This window comes from Strix aluco, chromosome W (genome assembly GCF_031877795.1).
Source record: "Strix aluco isolate bStrAlu1 chromosome W, bStrAlu1.hap1, whole genome shotgun sequence".
Lineage (NCBI taxonomy): Eukaryota > Metazoa > Chordata > Aves > Strigiformes > Strigidae > Strix > Strix aluco.
Genome location: NC_133970.1, coordinates 42,247,371 through 42,271,631, shown reverse-complemented (window position 1 = coordinate 42,271,631; position 24,261 = coordinate 42,247,371). Strand labels below are relative to the sequence as shown.

Here is a 24,261-nt window from a genome sequence, read left to right as displayed (position 1 = left end):
GGGGAATGAAAAAGAAACCCTCAACCGGACAGATCTTGGCTCTGTTCTGGATAGTGAACAGGAAGTTACGAGTCTGGCAAAATCAGCAGCTAGACCCTTCTATCCAACAAAGGAGTTAGAGATAAGCTGAGAAATTTTTTACCCCAAAGATGAGGAGGCAAAATTAAGACCATTAATTAAAATAGAGACCACCAAGGGTCAGGGTGGAAGAGCTCCACAGGTCACCATTCAAACTACACCATATCCAGCGACTGAGCTTGCAAAAATTCAGGAGAAATATACCAGACGAGCTCAGGAAACTGAGACTGAATACATGTGGAGGGTTTCATGACTGGTGGTGACCAAATCTTGTTATCAGCAGATGAGGCCCAGGGGTACTGGGGGCTAGAGGTTTTCTTAATTACTGACAACCAGAGAGCGCCGTGGTCGTTAACTCAACAAGCTGCCTACTGGGCTGTGGGAGAGAAGCAAGTCGATATTGGCCTGTCAGCTCTGCGCAGCCCCTGAGAAGCAGCAAGTCTTTGATGAGAAACAGGCCTTGGGAGTAAGATAAAAACTGCCAAGTTGTGCCAATATGGCAAGGAAAAACAACGGACAGCTGCAACACTGAACTGTGAAAAGTTACTGCTGCGTGAACAGCGCATGAACAAGAAATTGATTAGTCTGCACAGCGCGTGTTAGAGTGGTCTTATGCTGATAGGTGAAAAGGTAGATAGCTGTCTAATTGCTGATTTGCTAATTATGAAGTAAGAGCTTTAACCATAGCATAAGTATGTACTATTGTAATAATAAAGGGTCTTTCCTTTCGCACTGCATGGAGAGTCCGTGCCTCAATTGCCACACTGGGCTGGGGGTCTGGACCACTTGGAAAGGGGGGATCCAGTATGTATTGAGACTCCAACCATAAATCATTTGACTGAAAGACTGCAGAAGGCTGCTTGTCTCCAATTAATGCATGACAGGTGTTTAGTTCCACAGAAGCCTTCCTCGATGCTGTTAGTTGCTAACCCTTATCAAATGACTCCCCTGATTCGGGGCTTGCTGGACGCTTTGAAATTATATGCAGTACAACTACAAGATCGTTTGCGGAATGCATTAGCCCCACGAGGCAGGGGGAGGACCCATGACTTGGGGAGAGATAGCTCAGGACTTAATAAATTATGGCCGGAGAATGGGCCTTACCAGGGGAACGGGTAAACCTAAGCCCTCAGTATGCAGAGTGGAACAGCAGGAAAATCTGTCTCCTTCCTCTCCACAAGTCTTAAGGGCAAAGAGAAACCTCGTGGGCTGAGGGAATTGGACAGGGGATTCCCCGAGACTTAATGGACGGTATGCCTACTACAGTTTTAGAAAAGCTCATTCGAGCCTGGAAAGAGAAAAGGAAGCTGCCCCCCACAACCGAGCAGACCTTATCGGCGAGGGGAGGGACGGAACTGAAAACTAACGAGATGGTGGTAATTGCTTCTCAAACACCAACTGCCCCTGAGGAGGACTTGATTGATTTAGGGTCGGGAAACTGGATGCGCCATCCCCAGTAAGTGAGCCGGGGGATGGTGGGTGGGTCCACTTAAAGGAGGCTCACAGAGAATACTAAAGGAGACTTGTTGATTACCTTTCCGCTTGGCCCCTTTAAAACTCCAGTTACATTTCTAGTAGATACGGGTGCTCAGATTTCAGCACTCCAAGCTGATGTTGCCAAGCGGAATGGCATAATTGCTGACAAAAAGCAGATCTGGGTTACAGATGTTTTCGGGGACTCTAAGCCACAGCCGACTGCTCGGGTGAAATGCTGGTTACCTGGGAATGAAACTGCAACAGAGGCTATTATGATCCTGGGAAATTTCCCCACAAATATCCTGGGACTTGACCTATTGAAGGGACAAGCTTGGGTGGATTCTAAAGGAAGGGAATGGAAATTTGGGTCCCCAACTGCCTCTATAAGACTTTTACAGCAAGTGCCTGCGCTTCCTCCTTCTAAAATTGTTAATGTGAAACCTTACGCCTTACCATTAGGTGCCAGGGAGGGGATTGCTCTGGTAATAGCAGAGAGGCGGGAGCAAGTGTTAATCATTCCAACTCACTCACTCTATAATTCCTCAGTGTGGCCAGTCCATAAACCTAACGGAAAGTGGCGACTGACAATTGACTATCGGCGATTACACGCCAATACAGGTCCTCTAACAGCTGCAGTGCCTAACATAGCTGAACTGATTGCAACCATACAGGAACAAGCCCACCAGATCTTAGCAACTACTGATGTAAAAGATATGTTCTTTATGGTCCCCATACAGGAGGCAGACAGAGATCGCTTTGCCTTTACATGGGAAGGCGTGCAATTTACTTTTACATGTCTCCCCCAGGGATACTGCCATTCGCCGACCATCGCTCATTATGCACTAGCACAGGAGCTTGCTCAAATCCCTCCAAGGGAAGGGGTCAGGATATATCAATATATTGACGATGTTCTGATTGGTGGCTCTGATGCTGCCACAGTGGGACAGACCCAGACAGAGATAATCACCCACCTAGAAAATTTCGGGCTCCAAATCCCAGCCGAAAAGATACAACTCCCATCCTCCGAGGTAAAGTTTCTGGGTATTTGGTGGTGGGGAGGAACAGTGTGTATTCCCCCGGAAACTTTAACTGCCTTGGAAGAAGTAAAGAGCCCTGGAAATAAGAAGGAGCTGCAACATGCCCTAGGCTTGCTGGTATTTTGGAGGAAACATATTCCCGATTTTTCCATCATAGCTCGTCCTTTATATGATTTCACACAAAAGGTCTGTTTGGGACTGGACTCCTGTCCATGAAGAAGCCTTAAAGCTGTTAATCTTTGAGGCTGGAGTATATCAGGCCTTAGGGCCGATACACCCAACAGATCCATTCCAAATTGAGTGGGGTTTTGCAATTCATGGACTATCCATACATATGTGGCAACGTGGGCCGGAGGGTACAACCCGCTCTATAGGGTTTCACTCGCACAGTTTCAAAGACGCAAAAAAGTGTTACTTGACCTGGGAGAAGGGTCTTTTTGTGGTTAGCCTAGCTTTGCAGGAAGCTGAAAAAATCATACGGCAGCAACCAATCATTCTACAAGGACCCTTTAAGATCCTGAAACCAGTACTGTCTGGAATCCCCCCTCCTGTGGGGGTTGCGCAGCGAAGGACAGTGAGGAAGTGGTATGCACAATTAGAACATTACTGCCACACACATCAGAGAGAGGAGGGGACACCCAAAGTGATCAAAATACAAGATCCACCCTCCAATCACCCTGAACCCCCTCCCTCATACATAAAACCTGCTCCCCCATTTGAAACCCATCTAAAGAATGTATGGTTCACCGACGCATCTTCTAGAAGAGAGGGAAAGGTATGGAAATGTGGGGATTGTAAAGGATTTCCTGCTAGGAAATCGGCATGTGAGCAATCCTGCATAAGAGCAAGGCTGGTAAAGCCTCAGCGTCGGCAAGGATGTGACGAGGAGATGACCTTGGAAGAATAAGGAAGAGCCGAGGAAGTTAAACAACTTCAGGGTGTTGGTCTGGGCAGAGAAGAAGTTTGTACAATGTCGATGTGGCAGTTCTCATCCAATCAGAAGAGAGCTTAAGGGGCATGTGCAAAGCTAACTGTCCAATCAGAAAGAATTGTACCATGTGATTGTATCTTGTGATTCTCACCTGCATTATAAAAGGCTTGTCCACCATATTAAAGTAGGCATTGCTTAATCACTGTGTGATCATTTGCATGCATCTATCTCCCGCACCAATCTCCAGCATGGAAATACCAAGTGGTAGCACTGCATGTTGACTCGGGGGACCGAATCATAACAGAGGGTGAGGGAAGTGCTCAGGTGGGAGAGTTAACAGCGGTATGGAGCATGATTGTTAAAGAAGCGGAGACTACAGAACCAGTATTTATTTATACAGATTCCTATGCCGTATTCAAGGGGTGTATCACATTTTGGGAACAAAACCACTGGGAAGTAAATCGGGTACCGGTGTGGCAGCATTAGAAGTGGGAGGAAATCTTAAACATTGCAAAACAGAAGTCCTTTTTAGTAGGATGGGTTGCTGCACACCAGTCAGGAAATCACCCTGCCCACCTGCTAAACAACCAGGTGGATTCAATGACTCGTTTGATGAGAACTGCTACAGAAGGTGAGGAGGAGAAATGGGAACACTTACTGGAATGGCTGCATGTAAAGCGGGGTCATTCAGGAAGCAAAGATTTGTTTAAAGAGGCAATAAGCAGGGGATGGTCTGTAACCAGGGAATTGTGCAATGCCATTATTTCAGCGTGTAGTCTATGTCGTACTTGGCTGGGAGAGTACAACCCTCTTAAGGACCAACCCCTACACCTAAGGGACAACAAGGGACTATGGAACGTCTAGCAGGTGGATTATATTGGTCCTTTCTGGCTCTCCGAGGGAAAACGCTCTGTATTGGTGGGGGTGGAAATAGTATCAGGCCTAACTCAAGCAGAAGCTGTATCTCGAGCAACTGCAGAAAATACGGTGAAGGGGTTAAAACGCTGGTTTAGCTGCTTGCCTAAGCCCAAATCGATCCAATCAGACAATGGGAGTCACTTTACTGCCAGGGTGGTTCAGGAGTGGGCTTGAGATGAAGGAATCCAGTGGATTTTCCATACTCCATACTATCCCCAAGCAAATGGAATTGTGGAACGCACCAACGGGCTTCTAAAGCAGGCCCTAAAACCCCTCGAACCAGGATGGCCACAACGGGTGCCAGACGCAGTAATGGAGATAAACAGCCGGTGGGGATTCAGTGGATGCCGATGACTTACCGTGTTCTGTCCTAAGCCTCTGTCCATACTCACCAGGAAAAAAGAGACTAAAGACCCTGCAAACCCGCTCCATTATCCTGGACAACCTGTTCTAGTAGAATTGCCCACCGTGGGGCAAGTACCCCTAACCCTAAAAACTCCCATCAATATTTGTTCATGGGTGGCTACTGATGCCCATGGGAAAGAATACCATATCAATACCAGGTGGATTGTCCTTTCTTTCTAACCATCATTGTTTTGTTATGTATATATTTGTTTTACAGGGCATTGATCCTAGATGACAGGGCACCTATGTTACTTTTAGCACTTTCAATAGTTATAGGCATTATTGGCTAGTTATTATTTGTAATCTGCTTACATTATTATATAATTTGTGGAATCATACCTGCTGAGTGTGGAATAAATCATTGCCAATCAATTACAATCAACAATCCAGGAAATTTTACAGGTACATTTAATGAGTTCACGTATTAGAAGGTTAACCTGGAGTTGTGCCTTAAGTTACCTTATTGGGAATCACCTCCAAAATAAAGGAAGCCTGTGAGCCACCTGTGACTGCAAACTGGTGCTTGCAAATACCAAACAGATTACAGTGCTAGCTCATATAACTGGATGTGGTCCTGACAACACCACATCCATCAACAGCAAGATGAAGTAATGAAAGACTAGCTGGAGGGGTCTGATCCCACAAATTAAGCATTAATGAATTGTACCTGAATATTAAATTGTATTCCCACTTAAATCCTTATAGACCTGCTAATGTGATTGTGTAACCTCAAATAGTTTTAGAAAATTTAACTTAGCCATTATATGTACTAAATAACTGAACAAGGTATGCCTTTAGGGAATTAAAGGTGCAGACCCAACAAGCATCTAAGATGACGTTGCAGAATCCGGCTAGCATTGCTGAAGGAACATGGACTGTGCGGTGTGCTGAATCTAACTGAGGGAGAATGCTGCATCACCATCCACAATGCCACTGATACTAGGAAATGATCACCTGCTTTGCAACTTATTTAGTTATAGCAACTTATAGAAACTTATAATGATTTCTGAATATTGCTTAATAATCCTGCTTGCCCTGACTGTTCTGTGGAATTTTACCAAGGACTACTGTGTTCATCAAAACAAAGCAGTTTACTGTGGAAACCTACCAAGGACTGCAGTTTTCAGCAAAAAAATATGGTTTGTCCTTGGAAAACAGATGTGCTCTAACTAGTTTAGTCTTGGTAATGAATAGATAGCCATATATGGACAGTAGAAATGGATACACTGGTACTTTTAGATAATATAGAATGAGTAAACAGGCTGAAAACACTCTTGTGATTCAAGAAATTGGCCAAGAGAATCTGCGCATGCTCCGGGGAAAAGTACAAGGTGAGAAAGACTACAAGCCTTCCTCCCAAAGACCCCCGGAGACGCCCCCCAGGAGGCAATGCGCAGGTGCAAAGAGAACATAAACTGCTGACACCAGCCTCTAGAACTAACCCAGCCTTACTCATGCATATGTATGTTTGTGTTATGTAATCCAATGAATATGTATATCCACACTCGATAAGTTTTTGGTAAAATGTGCGGTGGGTGTGCAAGCTTTGTGGAGAAATCCCCTTGCACCCCGGCGCCAGAGTAAACATACCTGCTTTAGAACTCTCTGAGTTGCAGAGTCTGTTTTCTGCAAATCACCACCACCTCTATAGAGGAGACCCGTGCCAAGATGGAGATCACCAACAGGATCAGAGAACTTTTTTGACTGATGGACTGGTTTGATGGATGGAACCCTGGGTCATGGGTCACATCACTGGGATCCTCAGGACTCACGGGGTGGGGAAGATGGCTTGTAAATATTAGTATTGTGATATTATGCAAATTTTTGCTTTTAATATTATGCCTTGCAGCAGTTAGATATATGCTCTCTCACCTTCTGTCTTCTTTTTCCATATACCTTTTTGAGATCACAATGGCCAAAGAAGAACTTGGAGTGTTTGAGTCACGGGGTGGGATGTGAGAGACGAAAAACCAGGCCTGCGAGAAACACGGACTAAGAAAAACAGCCTGAGAAAGCAAAAGTTGAAGCTGATCTAAGGAATGCCTCAAACACTTGCAAGACAAAACTATAGTCATGGGGTGGATAGTGTGGAGGTTGAAGCTGATAAGGCTGCCCAAATAACACAAGATGGGACTGGAGGAGGGAGCCCTGTGCAGACAGGACGGCTCTGCTCTGGGGTACCTGGACAAATTTCAAGGGCCATCTGTCCGGTGAATGACCTTTGCTTCATTATCCACAAAATGCATATTAAAGTTAACACCCCTCGATATGCTAACAAAGGCTAACATGATCATGCTAATTACATTATCCCATGAAACACCTTACCCCTCCTCGTACATGGGATACGTAGGTATGTGGGTCGACCTAGGGGACGGACCCAAGGAAAGTGGGTATAAATCAAGCGGGGGGGGGTCCTGGAGAGTGCAGTGAAGCAAAGAAGACAGATGCCTCCTGGAACCCTTGGTAGCAGGATCGATGCAGTAACCCAGACCGGTGATCTCTATTCCTGTATTCTCTCCATCCCCCTCCTTTCCTTTTTCCCCTTTTTCCTTCACTACCATTAAGAAATGCAAGGCATATTGTATTGCTTGCCACAACTTGCTATATACTTAGCCAATTATCATGTGTTCAATTAGTACATTGTGGGTAATTAATAAATGTTTGGACTTTGAGACTTGTCTCACCGTTGTCCACTCCATTGGGGATTTGTGAATCTGAGTCACTTGTCTCCCTCATCTGAGCGGGACGTGACAGGGGGGACAGGCAGGCAGTAGTCAGACAGACAGAGCTTATTGGAACCAACTTGTGTATGTCCGAGGCAGCTCCTCTCCTGCCCCATTTGTTCCATCTCTTGACATATCCCATTAAGCCAAACAGTGAGCCCTGTGGGCTGTTGCAAGGAAGTGGATGGTTATGCAGCTCTGCTTTCCTGTCGTCCCTTCTGGGGCAGGGGGAGTTGAAACAATTTAGTGTTTGCAAGGATTTAGCAGGTGGAGATTTAAAGGAGGGAGAACAATTTCAGATTTGCAGCTTAAGACCCTGGTGATGGTTTTGGACTTCCAAAAGCCACAAAACATACTTCCCTAATAGCAGTGCCACTTATATATGCCTGAGAATAAAAAGAAGGACTAAAAAGCTACCGACCACTTTTGTAAATCTTGGCATGTGAGTGTGTGTTCTGTAAACCATCAGTCCTAAGTTAGGAAGAGGGATTTCAAAGAAATTTAGACTGCTGAAGTGATCACCATTCCCCTGTCATGGATTGCTGGACAACCATGGAGCTTGGGTGTTAACCTTCAGCACAGGGGCAATCAGTGTGCACATGTCCATACTACCAAGCACCCAGAAATCTCAGACAAATGTCCAGCAGCCTCAATTTCTATTTCCACAGAGAAACAAAGGAGATTTCTATGGGAAAATGTGGATGTATGGCAATCCTGCCTAAAGAGGGATGATGGGGTTTATTCTTTCTCCTTTTTGGCTGCTTTTGAAAAGGGTAGACATCTATGCTCCTCATTAGGAGCCTCACTCCCTTTGGAAACCTGGACCTGTGTGGTCTGTGCATGAGGTGGCATCTAAGCTCATACAACATAAAACAGAGGGAGACAGAGGATGTTGCGTCCCCTAGACATTGGAGATGTCATCTTTGCAACCATCTCTTTTTAAGAGAGCACTCCATGCTAGCAGAGTATTTGTATTTTTTAATGTTGCCATCAGCCTCTTCCTCCTAGGCAAGTTACAGGTACAGAAAGGTAAATGAGCTAAGCAGTGGTGGAGCAAAGGGGAAGACACCAAATCCACAGCCCGAGAGAACAAGCTAAGTAAAGAGGGACGTGCTCAGGCCTTTAGTGCAGCATCCTCTCCCCAACCAGCTACTTGGCATTCTAGCAGGATGGGTTAATCCTTTGCCTTTGAAAAATCTTTAATCTTGGCACCTTGTGGCTGAAGCTGGCACTAACTAGCAGTTATGATCCTGGCGATCAAAGACATGCACTTAAATATTTCAGTTATAAATAAAAAATAATAAAATAATAAAAAATAAAGACATGGCTTCATAATAGCAGTAAGGCAACTCCAGGGGAATTATTATTGACAATTAATCACACTCTTGGGACTGAAGAGGAGCTCCACTGCTCCTTGTAACTCTAATTGCCCTATGGGTGCAATTATCCATACCCTCCTCTTCCTCTCCCTGTCCAGCCAGACTTTATGACTTAATTCCAGAGTAAGCTTTCTAGTTTTTAACCACTGTTGCTTTAAGCCACCCTCCCTGTGATCCAGGCTGGGGACAGAGAACAATAAGACTAATTCTTCTCTTGTGCATGTTCACTCTGGCCAGCTGCAATGCAGGTGTATTCACACCTGCTCCCATGTGCACAGATCCAGGCTGCCAGTGAGGACACTCAGGGGAAGTCCCGTGCTGCAGAAGGCAATCCATGAGCACTATCTTTTTTGATCTCTGGGGTTGGACCTGAGCCATGAAATTTTGAGCATGGAAAGGAGCCTCCTCATTGCTATTTGTGCTACTTTGAATGTTTGGCAAATACTAGAACTAATCCTGTTAAAGACACATACCCTTTTCTTCATTATCTATTATTGAAGCATTTCCCAATTTGAAGCTGGACCTGCCCACAAAACATCTAAACCTACATATAAATGGAGGCACATGTGACACTGCCATGGGACTGGCAGGAACAGATACTTGAGGAAAGGGAAGAAAACAGGGCAAGGAGAACACATCTAATGACTTTTTGGGCCTATTTATATGTTCTGCAGAAAGGAGTTTCACCACCTGACTGGGTCCCATTAAAAATTAACTTCCCTGGATCCATTTTAAGTGTGCTGCCTGACAATTTTGTTCGATGGCCCCCAGTTGTTACACTGGGAGCAGTGAATGACTATTCTCTGTTCATCTTCCCTGAGACACTCAGTTTTATATACACCTGTCATATGCCAGTTTTATCATGAGAGACTAAAGGCACCAGTTAGCTCCTCAAAGAGAAAATTAGGAGTTGATTTAATCACTTTCTGTGGAACAGAAATGTGAGAATACAGGGCTCTTTATTTTAGCAGATGGGTATGTAGAAAGAACCAAATCCTAGAAGACGGAGCCTGACATGCAAAGAGGAAATAAGGTGCCCCTTTTTAAGAGTTACTAACTATTAGAAGTCTTTACCAAGGACTATAGAAGATAACGTGACACTGGCTACTTTAAAATGGGATCGGATGTTTTTCTAAAATATATCTTTTACTTCGACAATAGCTCTTGAACTTGAAATGGGAAATAATTCAGAGAAGTCTGGAGGCCTGTTTTATGTAGCAGGCTATCTTAGATTGTCGCACCAGCCTCTTCTGGGCTTAAAATGCATGAATTATTGAGGTCTGATACTGAGTCTCCACGGCAAAGGTTGCTTTCTCTGGAAGGCTCAAGCCATTAAAGGTTCACTTGTAGCTACTTGTAATGTTCATCACCTACTGTAGTGGAAGCCCAAAGCTTTGAATTCAGGTCTTAAAAGAAAAAAAAACCCAAGGACTGGATTCAGGCTGTACATGTTTTGTGGCTGATCTGAAGTTGGTCACCCTGCTACGCCTAACCATGTGAATTGAATGCTGCAAAAAAGCTATCATAGTGCAAGTTTGGAGCTCTCTATTTCCTTAAAGAAACCTGGTTTGTAACAATAAAGTTTTCCTCATATTATTATTCTTTAATATATCCTCAGCTGGTATAAAGGAACAGAGCTCCTGTAACTTCATCCAAGCTGTAGCAATTTACCACATCTGAGAATATGTCTCATTTCACCTCTCCATTCACTGATGGTATCACCTCTTGAGAGAAGAAAAAGGCAAATTTAATTCCCATCACTGACTCATTCCTTGCTTTCACTGCTAAGGCAACTAGCAATTATTGCTGATCACACACAGAATCACAGAATCATCTAGGTTGGAAAGGACCTTGAAGATCATCTAGTCCAACTGTTAACCTAGCATTGGCAGTTTCCAACTACACCATATCCCTAAGAACTATGTCAACCCGACTCTTAAACACCTCCAGGGATGGGGACTCCACCACCTCCCTGGGCAGCCCATTCCAACGCCTAACAATCCGTTCTGTAAAGAAATACTTCCTAATATCTAGTCTAAACCTTCCCTGGCGCAACTTAAGGCCATTACCTCTTGTCCTATCGCTTATTACTTGGTTAAAGAGGCTCATCCCCAGCTCTCTGCAACCTCCTTTCAGGTAGTTGTCGAGGGCGATGAGGTCTCCCCTCAGCCTCCTCTTCTCCAGACTAAACAACCCCAGTTCCCTCAGCCGCTCCTCGTACGACATGTGCTCCAAACCCTTCACCAGATTCGTTGCCCTTTTCTGGACACACTCGAGTCATTCAATGTCCTTTTTGTAGTGAGGGGCCCAAAACTCAACACAGTCATCGAGGTGCGGCCTCACCAGTGCCGAGTACAGGGGTAAGATCCCTTCCCTGTCCCTGCTGGCCACGCTATTGCTGATACAAGCCAGGATGCCATTGGCCTTCTTGGCCACCTGGGCACACTGCTGGCTCCTGTTCAGCCGGCTGTCAATCAACACCCCCAGGTCCCTCTCTGACTGGCAGCTCTCCAGCCACTCCTCCCCAAGCCTGTAGTGCTGCTGGGGGTTGTTGTGGCCCAAGTGCAGCACCCGGCATTTGGCCTTATTGAAACTTCTCCAGTTGGCCTTAGCCCATCGCTCCAGCCTGTCCAGGTCTCTCTGCAGAGCCTCCCTACCCTCGAGCAGATCAACACTCCCACCCAACTTGGTGTCTTCTTCACACACATACACACAGAGCTTTGCAGAGAATCACTGCAGTTCTCCTGCAAAGAAAATGCTCTAGCTTTCATAAAAATCAGAGATCGGACTGTTCTTATGCCTTGTCCTTTACTCTGGCATTTAAGGCCTGTAAAGCTTGCTGCTTGTGTTGTAATCTTACCCAGCTACAGGATATGTGACTGTGTTGCTTATTCCTCCCCTGTGTAATATAGACCTCCATGCCTCACATGAGCCAGAGCCTTGTAGGAGTTATACAGCTCTTATATTTTAAAGTAGGACTGATGTATTACAGAATGCTGCCATAGATCCTATTAATGGCACTCGGGCTCCATTTTTTTCTTCCTGTAGTAAATTCTGCACTTTTTTGGAAATGGACAGCTTCACAAAGATGCAAAGATCCAGCAGCTGGGAGGGGCTTAGGCAAAGTTTGGGGCTTTCAGGCTTAGGCGATAGCAGAGCACCTCACTTCTCTTCAGTGGCTGTATTTACATGACCAGCCTCTACTGATAAACTAGTGTCTTGTCCAACCTTGAGCAGCACTGCTGCCAAGAGGTTCCCCCATTCCCACACACTTCACTCCATTGCCTGAATTGCTTTTACCATAATAATGTTTTCCCTTGTTCTGAATTTACAGTTATCTCAGCCCCCCACTACCATTCATTCTTTTCTGCCCATTGACAGTTTTGCAGGTATCTGCCCTTTTTCTAACATTCTTCTGCCCAGGAGCAAACTTAGCCTGATATTCACATACAGTGCTTTTTTATACAGGGTGATCTCCATAAGAGATGAATCTGGAGCCATTTTTCAGGCTCAAAGATCTCTGATCTTCACTAGATATGCATATTACTGAGCTGCAGTCCCATTCTGCTCTCAGTTCTTTATAACAGGAAAAGACATAAAGCCCAGGATACCTGTATGCAGGGACTTTGAATCTCTATCTGGATATGACTTAGGCTCCACTCTGCTTTTAATAATCAGGATACAAGCACAACACGAATCTTTTCCTTCCATGACAATCTCATCCTCTTGGAACTGTTTTCTTATGAAGTTTGGGTTTTTCTTGAACTTACAGCTCGGTACCTAAGTATAAGTTGGAGGGGAGTTTGCAGATATGAAAGGTATTTGGATGGGCTTTTTCTCCTTCCCCAGATTTTGAAATTGGGGACAAAGGTTTAACACTGTGGCTTTGTCTATGTCTATCAGCTAAACCAAATCAAAGCATGGACCCAGGCACTGTGCCATGGCCATACAGATTGTTATGGGCCAGGCATCCTTTCCAGGAAGAAATTTAGATTCGCTCACCCTGGTCTGAGTGGAAGAGATTTTAAGTAGGTGTACTGTGTCACTTGTTCATTGAGCCAGAAAATGGGCCTTGGCTGTTTTAATTTACTAGTGTAGGTATATGTTTTAAGATTGCATCATGTGGTAATGATAACAGGACAGCAAGACATGGAAGTTTAAAGATAACAGTATATTCCTCAGTCCTTCTAACAGCTCACTGTGACTCCTCTGTATCTTACAGTTCATTTTCTTATTTCTTTCTACATCTTCCCACCTTCCCAAAACCCAGCCAACATGCACTATGTAATTTCTTACTGGATGTCTGAAAATGGGTTTGAAAAGAGCCAGGTTCTTTGCTTAGAGGAACTGTGGGACGTAGATATATTCAACGCTGCCTCTGTTCCAGCCTAACTAAATGTTCAGCAGCACAGGAAGTGAGTGAACGAGCAGTTGTAAAATCATGATACAATCCCTGCCTGTCACATCTGATTTAGCAAACAAAGTCAGATGGTCTTACAAAAAAAAAAGAAAAATAAGCATAAGCATAACCAGTGCTTCTGTGTTGGAACTGAAACATTAACAATCAGAGGACAGTATTGAAGCAGTGCAGCCAGCACATCCATCTTAGGCACATCAGACCAAATGGAAATCCATGGCCAGTAGATACAAGAAGCCTAAATACCTCAGTGTCCGTAAGATAGTCTCAGTCTGATTATAGGGAAACTGGTGAGGTACAAAACTGAGGTCATAAATCTGGTGGGTAGAGTGCGATGAAGGAAGTGTTGACCAGGGGCTGGGATTCAGGACTGGCTTAGCTGAGTGAGGCACAAGGGATTAGGAAATACATGTCTTCTTGAGCATTCGCTGAATTTACCACGAAATGCATCAAGATCTTTTTTTCCAGAACTCCAATGTATCTTTTATTGCTAATGAAATAAACTATAATAACATGTGGAGAGGGTTCACTAAAGGGAGGGGAAGAAGAGGGAAATGAGACTGAAAAGTATTTGCATTTACATATCTCAACATGACTCACCCTGGTGGTTGGGATAAAGAAGCACCCCAAAACCATTGTGAGTGCTAAAAATATGTGGCCTGAATCAGAGATGTGCAAAGGAGCAATGGTCTGTTGATTTGTATCCACTTGCCCCATATGAGGTGAAAATCTCACAAAAAATGCTAACCTCATCTAATTGCCATCATGATGTTGGGAAGTTTCTGTTACTATGGAGCCCGATCTATAAGATTCTGGCAATGCGGTGTCCTTCTCGGGAGTATATTTGCTAAGTTCAGGCCTGAGTCCTCCTGAATCTGGATATGGTTTAATTCCTGTCTGGTGTCTATTTTACATATGTTTTACCCTGAACACAATAACCTCTTTTTAATAAAGGGAGGAAAAGACAGATGTAACAGATGTAACATATAATTGATACTTCTGTGTTTGTCCTGTTGGGTCCAAAAGGGAAAAGATGAGTGGTGGAGTAGAGAGAGGGTAGAAAACAAAGAGAAGAAATCACAGAAGCCAAGTTGTCGAACTAGCCTATTTCTTCATCATTCCCAGATTTATCTTTTTCTCTTTTTCTTTATTACTAGAAACATTAAGATGAAGGCAGTGTCCTTTGTGGGTTGCATTCCTATGGCTCCTGCTTGCAGAGCATCTCTGAATTACTTACTGATATGACCGCATGGAACTTCACAGCACCCTCATCTCACATCCTGCTGATTTCGGGGAGATACAAGTCATGTCTCACACCCTGTGAGAGGAGTCAATATCATTAAGGATGATTGTACGTTATGATACATTTTCTAAAGCTCAATCTATGTTACAATTAATCCCCATTTCCAATCCAGTATTTGGCCTTCCAAGGTACACATTTACTTTCCATTGCATGTAGTAACAATTTTCTGTCCTTGGTTCTGACTTTCCACTGGTGTAAATCTATATAGAGCTTGCTCCAGCTCATTTTACAGCAGCCCATCATCTCAGACTCTCTCTGATATTTGTCATCTGGTGGTGTTGCAGGTCATTAAGATAGATGCTTGTGACTACCTCGGGATGGGCAGATGTCAGTGTTGGGAAGATGTGTTTCCTTATATATGGTTTGCTGCACTCAGTGAGATCTTTCAAGGTGGGAAAGACTATCTGAATGCAAAGTGGAATTGAGTGCACAGACTGTCACAACTGTTGGGCTAGAAGGCACCTAGAAAGAGCTCATTTTTCTTGTGAAAAGACAGGATCATCTATATCTTTGTTGTTCTGAAGAAAAGTTTGTCTATCCTGCTCTTGCAGGTCTGTAGTCCCGGAGAGGCTGTGCCCTGTGTGAACAAAGGATTTCAGCTTTTCATTGACTTTGCCATTGTACAGTGTGCTGTTTGCAGTAGTAAATTTTACCTTGTCATAAATCTTATCACATCATAAATTTTATCACTTTTAGTGAATTTTTTTATAACTAGCACCTGCAATAGTGTAACGAAGTGAGTATTATATACTTATTTTTACAGTAAGTTTCAAAGAGTTATAATCACTGGACCTCCCTCTCCCCCCATTCCTCAGCTCTTGGAGGAATGAAAAAAATGGATAGGCAAGACATGATGCAAACTCAAAGAATGCCATATGTGTCTGTTAAAAAACACCTCAAGATTTTAAGCAGCTTTTGTGCTTCTGTAAAGTTTGACTCCTGATTTTAAATGTTTGAGATTGGGAATACTACAGTGGGAACCAGCAAAGAAAAACATGGGCTAATTTATCTGCTTGATGGACGAGAACTGAGTATTATCTGACCAAACTGGAAGCAGACAAGCTGCACAAAGCATCAGATGACAAGAGATGAATGCAGCTGTCACTTGGTTAAGCAGGCACAGACAGGAGAGGACACAAGTGCTCTCCTCCAACTTTTGGCTAAGTCTGTGATTCACCCATCTGGGGTCACATCTTCACTCTCTGGAGGAACATCCGTAGCTCATACCAAGATGCTGGGGAGCCCCTCACCTGTGTCTGAGGGGAGAATTGAGCTCTTAATTGCCTAGCATGACTGCATGAGAAAGGTGTATGGTAATAATAATGCAGTAAATGAGAAAGCTGAATATTTGATTATGACATCCTTTGTCAGCTTTATTTCACTTAATAATATGACATGGCTTGGGGAGGGAAAAAGTTATTAACCTTAACATTTTTAAGCCTGAATTGCTGGGAATTTTTTTGCTGAAATTCATGTCCTTAACTTTCTTTGATATTTAACAAATTCCTGGTTTTATCTCCATGGAAGCCTGTTTCAGGAGGGATAAGAGCTAAATGTCTGTGTGTGTGTGGCGGAAGGGAGAGCATAGAGCAAGCCACCATTTGGGAATTGGGTGTAAAGTAGCCTGGCATTGATTAATATTGTTAAAAGAAAGTGGGAGGGGGAGTGTACTGAAAATGAGTGAAAAAATGGTATTGTAATCTGCTTTATTGCATTCCTGAGATGCTTGACTTAGCCTCAGTGTCATAGCAAGATGATGTGTACCCTACAAGTGTATGAAAATAGATGAACTCCTGGGACAATATAGTTCAATCTGCTTTGCTATTACCCATCATGTTCATCTGAGCACACTACAGCTATTAGATCTGTTTGTGAAACATCTGAGCCCATGGATGGATCTCCTTCAAATGGAGCCTGAATGTACAGTTGAGACAGGGTCTAAATGTACAATACATGGAAGAAAAAACAATGGAAATTAATGTACAATGGGGACAACTGCACAATGGGAGATGCAAGAAGAATGAATCTGCTCCAACTGTGGATATATAATGGAAAAATACACAGATTTTCATCTATAATTCATGGTGTTTGCTTCCCCCTTCCCCCTGTCAGCCCTCAATCAGTTTGACTTTCAGAAGCTATCCTTCACTACTGAAAATTGTTAGAAAGCTGTAGTGTTTAACCCCAGAGGTAGCTGCATTTAAAACACAATAACTGAGCTATGTATGTACAGAAAACCATATCCCATGCTCTTTCATTTTTCATAGGGACCAAAGTAGGGCTACGTCTGGGTGAAGAACAGCAACACCAAAGCAGCTCACTGCAACATGCGTACGAAGGCAAAACAGAACAGCAACCAAGAAACCAAGGTCCCTATTAAAATATTGTTAAAGGTTAAGAATATACACCAGAAACTTAATGTTAATATTCTTAAAGAGGTTCCATCATAATCCTAATAGCAATTCATTTTTAAGGTACCTGAAACTACCTATTGTGCCATACCCACTACTAACACTGATGCTTGGTTATCAGTGACACCGTGAAGTAACTGAGTCATGTTCTTCTAATCCCACATTATGACAGTTTTTACATATATGTGTTTTTTTCTAATTATGGCATTGCTGAACAGACTGAAAAATACTAAGGTGTCACACATCTGCATCTTTGTAATTCTGTCTGTAAGAAAATTTCCTGTATTCTTACTACTTCAGTTTGGAAGAATTATAAAATGCTCCAAATGGTTTTTCTTGTCTATTCCTGGGATACTGCTCTCCACCAGGAGAGGAAAAAAAAAAAAAAAAAAAGGGCAAATAAAAAAAGCTTGTCTTGTTATTTCCTTCTCTGGGTAATTGCATTTTCCATACTTCCCCCTTCAGAGGCATTTACAGTGAGTTCTGCCTTCCAATGTTTCTATTGATTTGTAGCTCTGCAGAGTGAAATCCAGACCCTGGCAAAACCAAAGGGACTTTGGGACTTTTGACTTCATTCTTTAAGAACAAATCCACTGGTGTGCAAAGAGTCAGAGTGCTGACCTGTTAAACTGGATTTGTAACTGCTGCTCAGAGCTACAGCCATGCAAGCAGCCAAACTGTACCGTTGGATTTAGCCTTTACTTTTTGACCGCCTTTTTAGTGACTGGGTAACATGGGTTAGTGTAGGGTGAAGGTCTGGGACATCCCTTTCCACTCATACAGTTGGTTTATGCATTGAGAGTTGCCCACTTGGTTTAGACCTACAAGTAGAGACCTGTGGAGTGGCTGGAAGAAAATGGACATATTATGAGCGATCCAGACCGAGGGGCCTCACTGTAACAGCAGGCTGCAGCTGTGTTCAAGGACATAAGCAAGGCCGAGATAGATTTAGAAACTACATTCCTGGGCAAAAGATAAGGAAGTTGGACTGAAACAATAAGAAAAACAGGATGCTGGCGTAACAAAACGAGGCGCGTGAACACCACACTGAGGCCAATCGTAAAGGATAGGAGAGCGTGTGGACAAGTAGTTTTAGCCTATTAGCAGTCAGGTAGTGGTGCGTGTGCTTTTGTGGTGGTTTAGTCCCTGCCGGGGTCTGAGACCACGCGGCCGCTGCCCCTCCCCCACAAAGGGAGTGAAATACAAAGCCCCGGGGCTGAGATAAGGAAAGGTTTAATACAACAGTGCAACAGCAACACAACAAACAACAACAATAAGAATAACAGTGATAACAATGAACAGAGCAAGATATCTACCAATACAGCAGTGAGAACAGAGCGATGGCATAACACACGTGTTAACCAACTGTCTCGCTTCGACTGTCTCGCTTCGGCGCCAGGATGTGACGTCCGCATGGTATCTGAATAACCCAGCTAGAGCTCCCCCCCCCACTGCTGGGGAAACTTAACCCTATCCTGGCTAAACCAGGACAGCTTTGTACTAGTGTATAAATTGCTGTGTATCCTTTAATAAAGTGGCATTAACTTGATCACATTGGTTGTATAAGTTGTGTCCAGGACTTCCGCGTCAGCAAAGACCTGGTTCAGAGCCACCCAAAGGGGTTGTAGGATACCCTACTGTGGTTAGAGTTGAGTAGCTGCCGCAGTGCTGCCTAGTGGTGTGAGGTGCAAGGCCATACAACGTCTCCCAAGCACAGATGCCCAACCTGGCATGCAGTGATGGACTTTGTATGGTAGAAGGTAGATTTGGCCCAAAGAAAACGACATAACTCCCAGTACAGCCAGCAGAACTCCAGCAAGCAAATTCATGACAGAGGAGGGGATGGAGTCCATTGCATCATCTCTGAGATTATATCAAGTTTAAGAGCTGAATAAACTGTTGACCTTGGCCTGTTTGTTGGCTATATCATCAGATCAAATAGATACAATTGTTAATACCATAGCCTAATTACTTCCTAATTTCTTCAAGAATACCCCAAGCATAAGAATTTAATTAACTGCAACTATACAGAAAGTTTGAAGTCTGAGCTATTCTCTTATTGACGTAATTTGGATGAAGAGAATGTGAGCACAGATGTTACATTTCTTAAAGAATCCAATTTTAATTACTTTTAACTTATAAGCTAATGAATAGGTTTCTCTTGTAAATTATCTGAAAATTACTTCCATCCTCCAAAAGTAAGAACAGTAAATTTGAGAAGGATAAGCTGCCGTTTGCTTGCAAAACAATGAGACAGTAATCCAGCCTTCACTGCAAAGCAGAAAATTTTAAATTACCAATCAAAGCTATATTTCTGCTTTTGTCAGACTTCCTTATGCTATATGCCCTCACCCCAAATGAAAAATATAAGGCTGTCAGCAGCTTCCAGAAAATATGTGGAATTGTGATATTAAGTAATGCTTTGCCAGATTTTCCTTCTTTTCCTCTTAGTCTTGCTCCACTTCCTAATGGCTTGTTAATGCAGTTCAGCTTGCACAATCCCTAAAACACTTTGAGGACTGCTGAAACGCATGGTACTATCTTAAGATACCAGGGAAGGGATCTCATCCAATGTGTGCAGAGGAGTTTGCTTCTAATGATCAAGACTCTTGGTTTTGGCAGGAAAGTTGTGGAGGTGAAGCGATGGGAGTATAAAGTAGGCAGGAGTTAGAAAGCAAATGTGCTAGTCACAGAAGCCCAGATAGTGGTAATACAAGTCATCCCCTGCTATCACTGCATGGGGAAACTGCTCACTGAAGGTCCTGACAGACAAATAGGAAAATTGGCACCCCTCCTCTCCTGCAATCACTTGGATGAAAATCCCATTGAAGTCCAGCTCTCCTGGACACTGCACTGGTTTACACACATACACAGATATAGACAGTACAGACAGGTTATAAGTAGTGGTTACTTTGGTTGAGACTGAGACAGAGTTACTACTTAGCTCCTTGTTTGGGTAAATGCTCCAACACACAGAGGATGTACATACTACAGTAACTGCTGCAATGAGGATCAAAGGTGTATGGTTAGCTCCCTTTAAACCTTGAGATGCTAAGAAACAGCTATGTCCTCCCCTTTTTGCAGATTCATACTTGGGCAGCTATTTGGGAAGGGTTCTGATTTTGTTAGCACTGCAATAATAGTAGTGTAACACAGAGGTACTGGCTTAAAAGCCTTTCATACTCTTGCCCCAGCAGGAGGTTGCACTAGACCATGCTGGAAAGTGAAGGCAAAACAACTTTAATGTGAAGAGAAGGCTCTGAGATTATAGGACATGTTACCATAGGTCATAAATAAAAATTAAACTTCAAAAGATGAGTCTACATAGCAGAGCTAGCTCTAAACTCCCTAGGTTGGGTGTTAGCTGTGCAGCAGCATGGATGGCAGTGGAAAGTTGCAAAAAATCCCACTGAACTGCTGAAGATGTCACCAGCCGTTAGTCTGTCCTGAGCTCAGTGTTTCTGCAGAGCTCAGCTGCCAGCGGTACTTGTGCGACATGGTGGAGGGTAAGCCCAGGTGTACCCACATAGGCTGCACCCCTGCATTGCAAGCAACAACTCAGCTTAAGCCTGACCTGTGTGGTGCTTTAAGCATGGCTTCACTGCGTGACCCTAAGGCTTGAGATCCCCTGGGCCCTGCAAATAGACATGCTCTCCATCTCCAGCTTGCCAAGGGAGGCAAGAGGAAGAGGTCTTGGGTACCTGACCTTACTAAATTTGTGTAAGAAGACACTCATGAACTCTGTAAATCCCATCCATGTACTCCTGAGACACAGCTAGACCAAGGCACTGCTAACCTGACCATGTGTGGGTTGTGGGAGACATCGGCCTGTCAGCCTTGCACAGCCTCTGAGAAATAGCTAGGCTTTGATGAAAAACAGGCATTGGAAGAAAGATAAGAAACTGCTGAGTTGTGCCAAGGTGGCAGGGAAAAACAAGGGCCAGCTGCAACACTGAACTGTGGAAAAGTACTGAACTGTGAGAAGTTACTGCTGCGTGAACAAGGTGATTGGTCTGCACAGCACATGTTAGAGTGGTCTGATGCTGATAGGAGAAAAGGTTGATAGCTGTCTAATTGCTGATTTGTTAACTATGAAGTAAGAGCTTTACCGACAGCATCCGAGAGCATAAGTATGTACCATTGTAACAATAAAGTCTCTCTTTCCTTCTGCACTTCACGGAGAGTCCGTGCCTCAGTGGCCACAAATGGTTCCCCATGTGAGGCGGCGATAAGTGTGACCAACTTGGATCACTCCGGTGGCAAACCCCACAGAACTTAAGAGCTGCTGAAAGGAATCAGGAGCCGGCATTGATGGCATCAATCACCGTTGCAGGGTGAGAAAGGTGAGCTGTGGGGAAGCAATGGGTAGGTCAATACCCTCGGAAGAAAAGTCAGTGCTTGCACTGATGGAAAGACTGTTAGTTAAAAATAAGGTCCATATTAACCCACATGTCTTGAAGAGACTTTTACAGTGGGTAGTAGCAGAAATACAGGGAGTTAACGCGGTTACTATATTCACTGTTCCGATATGGGATGAAGCAGGAGTAAGATTGTGGGACTGTGCAACGCGAGGGAATCAGGTTGCGGCAGAACTCTTACCGACATGGAGAACTCTTTTTGAGATAATAAAAAGACAAAATAATGAACGTGGCCAGGCTGTTAATACAGAGAATGAGAATCCAGAGGGCGAGGACGCATAGTTTGAACCTCGGGAGCAAGATTTATATGCTGGGTCTCTAGACTGTGATAATCTTTTAGACCCTGACCCTGTAAATTCTAAAAGAGACTCTGGCCTGTGTCCTCCCTTAGCTGGGGATGATCCGTGGGTAAAAGTGAGGCAAGAAGCCTTGGCGCAAGGGGATATGGACATGGCGAGAAAGATTGTTGCTCCTGTAATTTATGAGCCGGGACGTCACCCACGGTGGGAAGGACTGCAATTTTCTGTTATCAAAGAACTTAGAAAAGGAGCAATTAATTTTGGGATTACATCTCTTTATACTACTAACTTGCTGGGCTCGGTAATGGCTAGTTACACCCTGACTCCTCGAGACTGCAAAACCTTAATGCAATTAATATTGATGGGAACCCAATATGATATGTGGCAGTCAGCGTGGCATAGGCTTGTAGAAGAAAAACAGCTACAATATCTAAACTTGCTGCCTGGTGATCTTGCAGCAGTTCTTCCCTTTGATGCCTTGGTGGGTAAAGAGGAGTGGCGTGATCCTGCCCGACAAGCAAGGGAAATGCCGTGACATGTGTTGGATGATATAAGAGATCTGGCATATTGAGCATTTTTACAGGTACCTGAAGTCGGCAAACCTATGAAATCATTTACCAACATTAAGCAAGGTGCAAAGGAGCCATATATGCAGTTTATTGATCAATTGAGAGAAATTTTGGACAAACAGATTCCTAATGAGGACACTCATCAAATTTTGTTATTGAAACTAGCAGTCTCTAATGCCAATGCTGACTGTCAGAAAGCGTTGTTGCCATTGGATAATCCAAGTTTTATTCAAATGATAGAAACATGTAATAGAATTGGCACTGTTGATCACAAATATGAGGTAATGGCTGCTGCTTTTGCTACTCATAATATGAGACAACAGATCTGTTTTGGGTGTGGACAAACAGGCCATCTCAAAAAACAATGTCCAAATTAGCAAAAGCAGGTTAAAGCTCCTAATGTCTGCTCACGGTGTAAGAAGGGTAGACATTTTGCAAATGAGTGTCAGTACAAATTTGATAAAGAAGGGAGGCCGATTTCAGGAAACCAATTAAAGAGCGCCAAGACACAAATCAGTCCGGCAAATCCCCAAATGCATCAGAATTATGTGCAGCCACCCGAGGGAGTGCCGGCATGGACCTGGCAGCCTCCGAGTCAGTAACATTATTAGATACCACGGTTTCCTTGATACCAACAGAAGTATATGGGCCGTTGGGAAATGGACAAAGTGCATTATTACTGGGAAGATCATCTACAACCTTACAGGGGTTGTTCGTTTTACCAGGGGTCATAGATGCCGATTATGAAGGGGAAATCAGAATTATGGCCTGGACCCCTGTACCCCCGTGTTCAGTAACAAAAGGGTCAAACATTGCTCAGCTTGTTTATCTTACTGTGGCTCCCCCTAATAGTATGCCGAGAAGCCGGGGTGACTCAGGATTTGGATCAGCAGGTACTCCAAATATTTTGGGCTCAGACAGTGACACAAGGTCGACCTCTGGTAAAATGTGCCCTCACTAAAGCAGAAGAATCTGTTGAACTGACAGGCATCTTAAATACTAGCGCGGATGCGACCGTAATATCTGCGAGCAAATGGCCACAGCATTGGCTGTTAGCTCGGGTAACTCAAGCTCTTTTCGGGGTTGGTGGCCATGCCGTAACGTTTGAAACCAAAGATCTCATTCATGTAAGGGGCCCAGAAAATCGGGTAGCAAATATTCATCCATTTATATTGGAAACCCCTATTACATCATGGGGTCGTGACTGTATGGCTCGATGGGGAACTCAGATTGGATCAAATTTGTCTTAATCGCCACTGCAGCACAGCCCACCCCTAAACCCACCCTGAAACTAACCTGGAAAACAGAATCACCTGTGTGGGTGGGTCAGTGGCCCTTGCCAATGGAAAAGTTGTGCCACCTTAATGATTTAATTCAGGAACAATTAAGTGCAGGACATCTCGTACCTACCACCAGTCCTTGGAACTCCCCGGTGTTTGTTATTTTGAAGAAAAGTGGTAAATGGTGACTTTCACATGATCTCCGACGCATTAATGATGCCATGGAGGATATGGGTACGTTACAGCCAGGAATGCCCTCCCCAACAATGATTCCCCGAAACCGGCATCTTGTAATAATTGATCTAAAGGATTGTTTCTTTACCATTCCCTTGCATCCAGATGATGCACCTAAATTTGCCTTCTCTGTTCCCAGTGTTAACGTTAGTGAACCTGCAAGATGGTACCACTGGGTTGTTTTGCCACAAAGCATGAAAAACAGCCCCACGATGTGTCAGTGGTTTGTTGCAAAGGCTTTGAGCCCTGTTAGAATGCAGGTCCCCCAGGATGTTATCTATCATTATATGGATGACATCCTCATAGCAGCAGAAACACAGGAGATCATGGAAAAGGCTCTTGCTTTAACCAAAGACTCAGTATCTCAAATGGGGTTGCAAATA

The 24,261-nt window shown here is 43.9% G+C and overlaps 1 protein-coding gene across 32 annotated transcripts in view; it reads right to left on the bottom strand.

Annotated features, from left to right (window-relative positions):
• Positions 1 to 24,261, bottom strand: part of LOC141917810 (CUGBP Elav-like family member 4) — a 1,125,997-nt gene that overhangs the window by 293,040 nt on the left and 808,696 nt on the right. For 8 of the 32 annotated variants that reach the window (XM_074811355.1, XM_074811370.1, XM_074811383.1 and 5 more), the window contains exon 5: positions 1,446 to 1,461. The exons of 18 other annotated variants lie outside the window; for them this stretch is intronic. In XM_074811355.1, coding sequence (XP_074667456.1) covers positions 1,446 to 1,461 — 16 coding nt within the window. Of the gene's footprint in view, positions 1 to 1,445; positions 1,462 to 20,879; positions 20,907 to 24,261 lie in introns of all 32 variants that reach the window. 6 more of the 32 variants (XM_074811361.1, XM_074811375.1, XM_074811357.1 and 3 more) reach the window with 1 other exon arrangement.